The 13,200-nt window shown below is 35.6% G+C and overlaps 1 protein-coding gene across 1 annotated transcript in view; it reads right to left on the reverse strand.

The window, feature by feature from the left end:
* The window catches only part of LOC123658894 (serine-rich adhesin for platelets), a 53,132-nt gene extending 40,625 nt beyond the window's left edge, over positions 1-12,507 (reverse strand). Inside the window, exon 1 of the mRNA XM_045594184.1 lies at positions 12,406-12,507. Within this exon, the coding sequence (XP_045450140.1) occupies positions 12,406-12,507 (102 nt within the window). The remainder of the gene's footprint in view (positions 1-12,405) is intronic.
* Positions 12,508-13,200: the final 693 nt, after the last annotated feature.

Consider the following 13,200-nt stretch of genomic DNA (forward strand, 5'->3'; position numbering starts at 1 on the left):
AAATTACTATTTATAGTGGGGAAACACTTGTTTATGGATTAGGTGTATAATTATGAATATTTTCAAGCCAGAATTTTTATTTTATTTAAAACACAATACTAAGATGTAATTGATTTCATTTCTACATTCTTACTTCTAAATAAAATAAATTAGCTATCAATACATCCGTCTTAGTTTCACTGGAGTTAATTTTCGATACTTGCCTTACTTTAGCTTATGCATTTAAGTTTACATTTACGGTTCATGCATAGATACACTTTTGAACATAGTATTACATATCTATTTAGAATTTGAATAATCCTCTTCCCGTAGGTGTCGTAAGAGGCGACAAAGGTATAACACAGTTCCACTACAACCTTGGAACTTAAAAAGTCGACCGATGGCGGGATAACCGTCGAACTGCTGGCTTTGAAATACACAGGCCGAAGATGGGCAGCAGCGTCTTCGGTGCGACAAAGCCAGCCCTGCGGTTACCAACCCGCCTGCCCAGTGTGGTGACTGATGGGCAAAACACGTGAGTTCACGTCATTTTTGGCTCGAACTTGTGGAGGCCTTGGTCCAGAAGTGGACTGCGATAGGCTGATGTGTATGTGTTAAAATTATGTGCTTTTTATATAGTGCTTACATATGCAAATTCAAAAAATTAATTTCATCTCATTCATTTGAACTAGAATCAGGAAAATTTATTTTTATGTAAAACGGGGAAAGAAAATCACGAAAAATAAATAAACTCGATACATCAACTCAATCAGACAAATTAGTTGTATTGTGTATTTAATACGATTCATCGTAGATTTATTTATACGACTATTACTGATTCTGCATTCCAATCCTCAAACCGGCAAATAATGATTTGCGATAAGTAGTAATCGCATGAAAGCTAACCAAGAACTGGTCGCTTTCCTAAGCTGCTGTGAAAAGGGTGTAAGTCTCGACGGGCACTGAGAAATCATATTTTATACGAGTATATAGCTTGTTAGTAATGAAGTACAGTGCTATGCATAACATTCACGACGTAGTGGCAGTATTCCCGGCGATGACAAGATAGCAGACCGCAACTTCCTTATCCGTTACGCGATATAATCGCCTAAGAAGTAAGAACGTTGTCTCATTTGAATAAGCAACGACTTGAGAAGTCCCGATCTAAATATATCCCTTGACGAAATAGCATGGATTCTTATGAATTCATTTCAAAATATGAAATTTAAATCGGTGCATTGATTACATAAGACCATTTGGAATAAATTACAATACATTAGTAATACATTTTAAAAACATTTACGAAACGAACCAGTATATGAACACCGATAATCCCATTAATATCCGCTTGTAGCATTTACGTTGGAATTCTCTAGAAATTTTCCCGGGTTCCCGCGAGGTTCAGATCGTGACTCCGCGTCGCGTTCGGCGCAATTTGCTTACCCATACAGTGCCGTTCTAATCATGTGTAAAATATTACCGTACCTCGTCACTGTAACACTGAATCAGGACGGCACGTCAAAAAGTCACAGCGAAACATTTTGAGATTAATTGACTGCGATACTCGCTGCACGATTACAGTTGTTTGCACTCTTGGATACTTTGAACGTGATTGCTGGCCTGGTAAGCGAATGCTAAATACGTAGCGTAATGGTTCAAGCCATTTTATAGATATGCAATAAATGTGTTCAAGACCGAACATAAACAAACAATTGACGGCTATAGTGTAAAACTCGGTAAAATGGTCGGTAAGTAATCATCTGAACAAGTCTTATAAGAGCGTGGAGAATCGACGAGATCAAGTTGAACGCGTGAACCCAAGTCGGCGAGTAACTAGACGGGTATTAGTACGAAGGGCTAGAGGGCCGAGGGCCTATTAGAAGAATAGTAGCGCGGTAAAGCATAAGATCATAAAGTCTCACCTACAATCAGCTAAAAACCGTAAACCTGACCTACCATTAGCCAAACTCGAAATAAACATTTGAAAATTTAATAGTCCTGGGTTATTTTAACTCTAAATATATGAAGTAGGTACCTAGTGATTACGGTTAAAATAATAATTTTAAAATATTTTTTTGCATTGCAGCAATCCTCGAATAAAATATAAAGTATAATTCTATTAATACATATTCAATTGCACACTGCCTCAATGATCTTTTGTTATAACAATGAAGTAATTAATGTTTAATTACTAAACAATTATATAGGATAATTATAATGACCGCATTACCATAATACCCTCTTTATATTCGATGACAACAAAATTACAATTAAAATCTGCTCTAACGTAAACAACATTAGCACATCTTTTAAAATACAATTATCTTTCTTATGATTCGACAATTGTAATTGCTCGCAAACGAAAAAAAAACCGACTTCAAATACATTGACAAATACACGACGACGCGTTAGCGCAGCGGTCACAGTACAGACTGTTGCGCTGGCGGTCGCGGGTTCGATCCCCGTTCACAACAGATATTTGTATTGGCCATATAGATGTTTGTCGTGGTCTGGGCGTTTGTGCTTGTGTATTGTGTGTTTTTCCGGACCCCCAAAACACGAGAGAATTTCCTACTGGGGGCCGTTGAGTGTGACGCGTTTATTTATTTATTTATTTATTTACAAGTAATACGTTAACGTAAGTAGCCGAAAAAATAATGAAGTAAATGCGCGTTATCAAAGATTATTCAAGAGAACCTCATCCTTTTTGGTAGTCGATTAAAAGGAGATTGTTCTGTTTTATATTGCCCGAAAATACCGTAAGATTTTGAGTGAGATAAATATACGATACAATCTCTGCTATCTTAGAAAAAAATAAATTACATTTGATAGTACACATTCACCGATACAGAATCATATCTGCTCGAATTTATAAATTAACAAAAGATAAAGGAATTCTTCACGTAAAATTACGTCTAATGCTTTGTTTAAGTATTAAAGGGAAGTAGGGGTACTGCATTCCCACGCGTCAGTCGGCACACGCGGATACGGTGGTTCCGATCGCCGCCGCCACTAATTGAGAAGATGCGTCCAAGGACACCTCGATAACGTATACTTAAAAACGATAATGATATGATATTACTTTATACCCTGATTTGATTCACTATAAATATTTTTGTAATTCTAAAGTCCTAATTGTGGCCGTTGTCGTATTGAATGCCCTGTTAAATTGGATCAGCGCTTAGTCTTAAAACAAGCTACTATAAAATGTTGTATAATTGTTTATTTACACGTTCTGTTAGCGGCCTTTGCACATATAAATAAAATATCCAAAAGTATGTGAAGAGAAACAGTCTTATGATTTTGCAACCCAGATGTTAATGTTGTAAAATATTTTACCGTAACTATACCTACTATGTTCTTGAAAATAAAGTAAACTAATATAGGAATATACACAAATAAACGTGAAAAACGTATCGTCTACTCTATTACTATTCACGATAAGTGACATAGCATAAAACTATGCTGAACTTGAGATTCGTGTGGGCGGCAATCGGCCAGCACTATCTACCAATGAACTTCGCATACTTCATCGCAATTTACACAGAAAGCAACTAATAAACTTCAACACAATATAAACAGCAATTTCATTTTATCATCAAACATCAGGAAACTTATAAATATAAATAAGTAAGTACGTCTATGAATACATTCATTGGTTAGTAACGATTTAACAGACTATAATATGATTGAGAGAACTCCGATTACCCGATAACAAATAAAATCATTCAATGAAAGGCAGTGGCAATTGCTATAAATATCAATACAATCCATTGTTGCAGCTCTAATAAAAAAAAATGAAAAATATAAGAACCATAAAATGTCATAAAGCGTATCATATGAGGAATTGAGTAGTACAAATATTGAACCGGTTCAAGGTGAGCGACGTAAATGTACAAAAAATTCATCCAACTGAAATACTTCCTTGTTAGTGGAAAGATATTTTAAACGTCGCGACCGTAGAATAATGCATAAAATAAGACTTCGAAGTGGAAGTAAACAGTGGTCAATTACGGTGTAGCGCCCGGCTTTGTAGTGGGTTCAGAAACAATCGAAGCGGTGCGATGGGCGAGATACCGACCCATAATAACTCTAATGGTAAGATAAGACCGCCACTGCTCGACTACAAGCTGTACCAACCGCACAAATGTACCAACATTGTGCGTACACTATAATCACCTGTGGTGTCCCAAAGATCTTATGTATCGGTTCACTTACATGCTTTAAATCATAATAATTCTATTTAAAGTTACTCTACAACGTAATTTTGGAATCTACTTGCCCCTATACCTATATTGATGAAAAGAAGTAGCGGTATGGCAAGCGTAATAAGAGCGGATAGCTTCCTATCTAGTTATAGTATTTTAACGCGCGACGAATACTTGAGACCAGTTTATGCCGACAACCATGTAAACTATTTATTCCCGAACCTTGTTTTGCATTACCCGATCAGTAGCTAGGGCTGAATAAATAGTAGTAATAGCTTATAACAGTCTTTGCTCGTAGATGGAGCATACCATAATCATTAATTTTAATTAGTAGGTATGTATATCAAGAGTATTGAAAGCGAATAAAAAAGTAGAGCATTTATTTGTCAACTCATCAAAATTTTAGTATCAAAATATAACAATAACATTAAGCGTGGCAAAATGCTACAATATTACATGATAAGTGATCGTGCTTGCAGCGTAGATATGATAACAGGCGATTTATATTCCATACTCCTCGAATGAACTTCTATGGAAACAGGTATATCATGCTTGTCAGCCCTATTGAAGCGTGCAGTTGTCGCAGGGGCTTTATTAAACGACGCAAAACTAAGATGGCCGTTGGACCGGCTTATCCCGATTCCCCGTGCGCCTACTCGTACTCGTGTCGTTATTACGCAGTAATCCTTGGTACTACCAACTTGACCACTTAAATCCATAACACCTTAACACTTATAAGAGATAAATCTCACAGTAACAAATTAACCGCCTACTCTGACCATAAAGTTTACGTGTGAAGACATTAGAGGACATTTCTTCTGAGGAGATAAACAAGATAAATAAAATTTTACAATTACGTAAGATCCTTGGGCCGACGAAAAACCGATGACCTTAAAAAGTAATCTTATAAAACGAAAAAACTATAAACCATGAGACACCGCTAAATACAGTAGAAGACCCTCATAAATATTTAATTGGCACAAGAACAGCCTGATTGAAAGCATTTATTAATACAAAAGGCCCGTATGAGGGTCGGCGAATTACTTATAAAGGAGACCGATTGAATATAAGCATGCAGTAATGCTGCATTTAATCGATGTGAACAAGTGTGAGCGCTAACGTCACGAAAACACATACAATCAAACTCCATTCCCTCACAACGTTTTCTCGTCTCGCTTTACGAATCTTTCATACTTTGACTACGCAACTATTATGAAAGTCGAATAGCTAAAAATCATAAGTAAGTTTTCAACGCTAACCATGTACTTCTCGATAAAAAATTTAATTGAATCATTAAAATCCGTCTTTCTATTGGTAAGTAGAAATTCATAACGAAGAATCTAACCGGTTTTTATATCGACTCAGCGCGAAGTAAGCCGATGTATCGTCTAATGATTAAAGTCAGAAGCGATCTTTAACATTGAACTTGAAAATCCATTTCTCGATTAAGAATCTGCCTAAAATTGAGTATGTGGTCGTGAACTTTTTGCGGATGTCACCAAAAGCCGGCAGTCGCCACGTTAAAGGTGTCCAACCGGTTTAAGTTACCATCTCCATCTCCTCCCACCGCCATCATAAGCGCGTCTGCAAATTCAACACTCGTCAAATATCGCAAAATGCAACCGCTACGGGTGAGTCGCACCGACATTAATGTAAGCACGCACCTTTTGAATTAGCGTCGCAAACGTTCGTTTATAAGCCTCCATTATTATGAAGATTCAATAGTTTTGAAATACAATTTTCATTTTAAATATATACTAGCTGACCCCGGAAACGTTATTTTGCCATATATTTTATTAACCTTCTCAAGCGCCATCCCCCCCCCCATAATTTAGGGGTATGAAAATATATGGATGTTGTTCGATTTTCAGACCTACCCGATATGCACACAAAATTTCACGAGAATCGGTCAAGCCGTTTCGGAGGAGTTTAACTACAAAGTAAACTACTACTAAAAGGTAAATATTCAGCATGCTAAAATATCTCTGTCTATGAATATTCAATAATTAATAATTAATAATAGGTACGTATAATATCAATATATATATATTTTTATATTATTTAATGTTAATCGACGTGTATGACAATGAATCATCGCCATATTTAGATCTCACTAACGTATTGCATAATCGGTCATTGAAGTCGTTCGCGACGAGAGCCGTTCTGCAATAGAGTATAATGAAATAACACACAGAGAACAAGGAAATATAAACGGAAATATATTTTATTGCGGTTCGTTCACGACATCTGATAAGGTAAAGATTGATAACGACAAACCATTCAATAATAGTCAGGAAGAGATGTAAATTGAACAAGTGGGGTACCGTAATCTCGTTAAAGCTATTAGATACCAAGATAAGATCTACAAGGCTTTAACGGCGAAGCACATCAATCAGATGCGAGTCTTAAGTTTGCCGGCACATCGCATTCCTCGATTTTCTTTTATAATGATCTAGTTATGCGGCAAAAAGTCCTATTACCAGGAGTAGTAATGACAAATGTCCCGAGTAGAAAACGACGTTATTAATAGATTCATTAGTCACCGCGAGTTTCAGCGTTATAAAAACACGAATCTAGAAGGTGATTTACAGCATTATTAAAATAATGAATTCAATATACCAATGCTGTCTTCAAAAACCTCTATGTCAAAAACACATTCTGATATGTTATATCTCACAATTTAAACGAGATAAACGATGATGTGAAAAGCCGTTAATATCGAATATCCTTGAAACGATCAATGACATCTATTAATAACAACAGAAAATTTTAAAATTTTTTGTTTAAAATATTTTTATGAACAACCGGATTCGTGATTTTATAACTATATCAATAAAAAGCGAACAATAATGAAGGTCAACTATCAAAAAACAGATCGCGTTATCAGAATACATTATACGATTAAGCGAAATATTTAGAATAGTTGCTTTCATTTATTACTATTCTGATGAGTAAATTCTTCAAAATAAAAAATTCCATAAAAAATAAGGTTGATCGTAAGGTTTACTCATTTAAAGTTACTATTGGATCCGAAAGTTAAAGTCGCCCACATGCACACACGGGAATCAATTCTTATTGCATCTTTAATTGAGGATTTCGTACATGTATACAGGATACTCAACATAAAACGAGAGGCCAGCCTATTACGTTCCTGAAAAAGCCCAAAAATTGTTATTTCTTTGGTTTTACTAATAAATCCTGACTTACGAATATGATTTAGTAAACATAACGATTTCAATAGTAATAAATTATTTTTTAGGATATTAGAATATCGATACCTATTTGTACTTCCAAGGTTTTAATTTAAAGACTATTAACAAATGTGAATTATAAATATAAAGTACAACGACTGTGGATGATAAGCTTTTGTAAGTGGACCACCTATCCTGGCGTAACAAAATGAAGACATCTTGGCTTTCCAACAGGGTGTTGGGTGCTTTTGGTTTTAGAGCTCGAGTCCTACATCTCGCACAGTATCTGCGTTTTTTTGCGACAGACAAAAGGTTCGCGCCTCCGAGGGTTTAAAAATACTGTAGTGTTGTTTTTAGAAATAACAGGTGGAGTCAGAACTTGACTATTGTAACGTATCGACCCAAAATCTAAAATAAACCAATAAGATGGGTAAGAATATATATAGAATGCTGAATCATTATAGAAAAAAAAAACATCCGAAACTAACTAAATGTCGCTAGATTATAATTGGATAAATCCGAGGGTTGAGAAAAAAAACTTAGGTTTTAAAAATAAACGGGATACTATAACAATACACACATTTTATGTGGAATCAATCGTTTCATAAGAGATACACGATCATTTATGTGGATGTATGCACACACCATGTCTAAGTCTAAACACGCGACGCGGTCACGCTCGCTCGATCACAATTTCATGGTCAAACGAAGCAAATTTGATCTGTCTATTACTTGACGCTTTGTTGGTTAGCTTACAAACAATCACATTTATATAACGTAATCTTTGCGAATATCTCATTTTATAAATAGGAGCAAAAACGAACATTTTATTTGTCCTGATTAGTTTAATTCAAAATAAACAATTATAACCCGTTTATAGTGATTATTTTCATTTCTTCATTTTCAAGATTGTTGTAACTGGTTATTAATTTTACTTACAACTTACTAGCTGTGACCCACGGATACACACGCGTTAAATTGAGAAAGAAAATAGCATTCCTCTGTAAATGGGCCTTCCAACACATTTTTTTGTTAATTCGAAGCAGTAGTTCCCGAGATTATTGCATTTAAACAAACAAATTATTCGGCTTAATAATATAATAATAAATAGCATTAGTATAGATAGCATTTAAAAAATAATAGAATAAATGCGGGATGGATGAAATGGCGCCAGGTCTCTGGAACAGCTTGTGATCCACGAATGCCCCTTAAACTTAAGGGGAAAATCTATAAAACGATCATAAGACCTGTCGTAATGTATGGATCAGAATGTTGGGCAACAAAAGTGACGGATGAAAGAAGAGTGCACGCAGCCGAGATGAGAATCCTAAGATGGATGTGTGGAGTAACGAGGAAAGATCGGATTAGAAATGAGTATATAAGGGGAAGTTTGAAAGTAGCACCACAGTACTAGCACACAGTACACACAGTAGAGAGAGAAAATGAGGAGCAATAGGTTAGCGTGGTATGGGCATGTAATGAGGAGGGATGAACGCTATGTTGGTAAAAGAATGTTAGGGATGAATGTCGAAGGACGAAGAGCGATCGGGAGACCGAAAAAGCGATGGATGGATTGTGTGAGTGAGGATATGAGAAAGAAAGGAGTAAGCACTGAATCGACGAATAATAGAGAGGAATGGAAGAGAAAAACATGTTGTGCCGACCCTACATAAATGGGATAAGGGCAGGAAGATGATGAGCATTTAAAAATAACATTATTATTAATTTTCTTACACATACAAAGGTTATAATGAATTGTTATTATACCCGGGACGAGTTTGCTTTAACTAATTTATTTAAAAAAAGTTTAATAGAGACTTGTTCTATTATTTTATTCTTTATACACAGGTAAATTTAAAAAAATAACTATATTATGTGTAATTTTACATAATGTCTAAGACTCATTGAAATTGACGTCACATTCGTATTCACTTATTAAGGTTGGCGTCGCGTCTAATGAGATTTATGTCGTAGACGCGATTATAGGGTCATTGCGCCTGTTCGCGTCCACCGCCCAATTTGCGTCCATTTTACGGATCTCACTTTGAAAAGTCTCGAAATTAAGTATACTAAGATGCCAATAAGTCGAAAAATAATTACCGGCTAATACCTCAATGTATAAGAGGCACGTACGCATAGACAAAAGTTCCGTGCATCCAAGCAATCCTGGGTAAAAAAAATAGTTAGTGAGGGCTGTTCAACAAGAGAGCGCGAAGGCACGGAATAATGAGAAGAAAATAGTGGGCAGCGGTTCGTTTGAAGGTGAGTCTTTTATTGTTTTATGTCTATTTTGGATACATAGCTGTTTCTAGGCGTTGGTTATGATAAAAGGAATTATAATAATTATGAATTTGCTTATTTTTTTTATAGTTAATAGTTAAAATAAGGTGGACGCGAACTGCTACACCGAATTTATAAAACTTCCACTTTGCGTCCGCAGTGGACGCAAACTATACCTAAAGGGATTAATAATAAAACTAAATCGCGTCCATTTTTTAAATTAATTCTATAAGTTTAATACATAAAACTAAAAGTTTAATACCTATTCTACTTTGAATGAAATAAGTAATTTCTTTCTTATTTTTTTCTATTTAAGATGAGTTCTTTGCAGATAAGAAAGAAGAAGGAAAAAAGAACATACACAAAGGAAGATTTAAGGGAAGATTTGCATGAGATCCAAGAGAAGAAGAAATCGGTAAGACAAGCACCTATGCAAAAAATATGCTATTTCGATATTGGACAAAATCAGTGGGTGCAGACCAAGAGGGTACAAAACTTATCTACACAAATAAATAAAATTGGAGTGTCTGTTTGTAATATTAAAGTAACACCTTTTTACTAAATGTATATTGATTTATACACGGTACATATACCAAAATAAGCAATCTCTTTACTGTATGATGCCCTAATAAGAAGTCAGCTTGAGTATAATGCGGTAGTATGGTCTCCACATGAAGTCAAATACAGTCTCATACTGGAACGTGTTCAAAATAAATTCACCAGGTTTCTTTACCATAGGCTTTATGGCGTGTATCCCTTGATGTATCCAACATTGTTTGTATTGGGCATGGTTGGATACAACAAGTTGGAGACTAAGAGAGAGCTGGCTCTGGCAACTTATATTTTAAATTATTCCGCGTTGTTGTCAATAATCCAGGGGTACTTCAGTGGATAGGTTTGAGCGTACCCGATAGGTATCATCTACAACGAAGACAGCGACCGAGCTTATTTGCAGTACCCCACGGCAGAACCGAGCAAGTGCGCAACGGCCCCCTTGCTCGTTCAGTCAGAACGCTAAACTTGGTGGCTGAAACACTAGACCTTTTTTCTTGTTCGTGGAATGAATTCGCAAAAGTTACTTTGTATATAATATGTTATGAGAAATGAATTTAATATTTTTATATTTATTATTGTTTTGTTTTTAGTATTATGTTCAAGTCAGCCAATTCTTTTTTAATTATAGTTTACATTTTTTTCCTTTCGCTTTTTGTCTCCTTTACTATGTCTAATGAATTGGGTTATGCCTGTAATATTAGATGTAAGAAAATAAATAAATAAATAAATAAAAACATTTTTTAGAATTTTTGTCTGTCTGTTTGCTCCGGCTAATCACTGAAACGACTGGACTGATTTTGACGTTACCATCTAGATAGCTAATGAAATAAGGAGTTAATTAGGCTACTTTTATTTAAGAAATTTATTTATTTTGTAATTCTACGAACAGAACAAATTTTTTTTTATTATAATTATAATTATAATTCCACGCGGATGAAGTCATGAGCACAGCTAGTAACAAATAAAACCAAGTAACGAAGAAGAAAAAAGCGGTATTATTAATATTTAATGCGAATGGAGATATGTGTGCACCTCGTATTTGGTTTCCATAATTATTATTAATCAAGGCTGATCTTTGTGGTGCTGTGTGTTGTTACGGCATCAAAGAATATAAACACCCCCTCTTTTCCCGTGGGTGTCGTAAGAGGCGATTAAGTTCCTCTACTACCTCGGAACTTAAAAAGCCGACCGATGGCGGGATATCCATCCAACTGCTGGCTTTGAAATACACAGGACGAAGACGGGCAGCAGCGACTTCGGTACGACAATGCCAGGCCTGTGGTCACCAACCCGTCAGCCCAGCGTGGTGACTATGAGCAAAACACAGGAGTGAACTTGTCAAGGCCTATGTCCAGTAGTCGACTGCGAAAGGCTGCAGTGATTGTAATTGCAGGCTGATCTTTAGCTTGCTTACATTCCTTTAAAATTCACAGAACAGATAATTGTTAATTTTTAAAGGTTGAATTACTATTTACTGACTACATAGGTTGTACACAGGTTAATTTGTTTTTTAATTTTAAGTTCTATCAATGTTTAGAAGAATAAATAGGTGTTTTATTTTCTTTATAGTGATTTATTAATGTTAATGTGTTGATTTTTAAATAACTATAATTCTTCAATAAATAAATTATTAAAATCCAATGTCTCTTTAGATTATCATAAAAATATCACCTCTTTATTCCTTTTCTAAGCTGGTGGACGCGAAGTGGTCCAGCGGGTGGACGCAAATTGGATTTTATGGACGCAAACTGGGTAAATCGCCTAATTCTGACGTTTGTATTTAAATAAAATAATAACAAGATGTTTCGAACATAACTGAAAATTAATCTTTAAATAGACTATATAATGAACACAGTAAATAAATTTTTCATAGAAATTAGCGCGGGGTCATTTTTATTTTCTTCTTCAAACTTGCCAACTGCACTAAGTGGACGCGAACAGGCGCAATGACCCTATACGAGCGCGGTGAATCTAATCAAATTTACTCTTTAAAACGTTGTAATAACGTATCAAGATAAAGAATTCTTATATTGGTCAACGTTATTGTGTGAAACTCGTACATAAATAATGAACAACGAGATGCGCTAATTGACGTTAGACACATGTGCTGAGAATGGTAAATATGTAATCGACACGGTCGAGTTGTCTCGACGAGTTGCGTGCGCTATTACCGTGGGGTGTTCAGTTCGCACCTGGCAGTCATGCTGGTCGTGGTAGGAGCTGACAAGCTGACTGACGTACTCCCAGACCTCGCCGGGAGCGGTCCAGGCGGCGGAGGTGGCGGCGTGCCGCATCATGCCCACATCACACTGCACCAGTCTCACTTATCACTCACACACTATTCTAAACGAAATAGTTACGCTCTCGCTCACGTCCGAACGTTGACGAGCTATTTATATTGTTTTATCCTCAATCACGAGCAACTGGGTCGCGATCTACATAGCAAGCTACGCTAAAATCAGTTACAGTTTGTAAACAATTAATTAAATATCTACGCTCGATTTAAAATAGAAATAATCCTTAATAAAATTGCAAAACTACTCGATATTTGATTTAAACTAAATCAGCAATGAAAATAAATGTTCTTATAAACAAATATTTTAAAAACAAATCACTATCACAACGAGCAAATTTTTTAAGACGATATAAAAAAACTTTATAAAATAAATCGTTCAGAACAATATTATCGTTAAAATATTTCTTAAATACATAGAGTAATGTATTCAGATGAATAAGTAATTAACAAAAAATAACAGTAATACAAAGTAATCGAAGAAAGAAACAGATTCAAACGAGCAAATTCATTGGAACACAAGAATGAGTCTGATAACGCGTGACCTTGAGACGCGCTAAGCGTGAGCCGTGATAAGGGAAATTCGGCGGTCGCGACACGCATCAGTGCTCTCTCGTCCGCTTATCAAAGCGTCATGTTTGTTTTGCACAACACTAATGTAGGTGGGTAACAAACATAATAACATATACATAGT

The sequence above is a fragment of the Melitaea cinxia genome, chromosome 13 (assembly GCF_905220565.1).
Source record: "Melitaea cinxia chromosome 13, ilMelCinx1.1, whole genome shotgun sequence".
Taxonomy (NCBI): Eukaryota; Metazoa; Arthropoda; class Insecta; order Lepidoptera; family Nymphalidae; genus Melitaea; species Melitaea cinxia.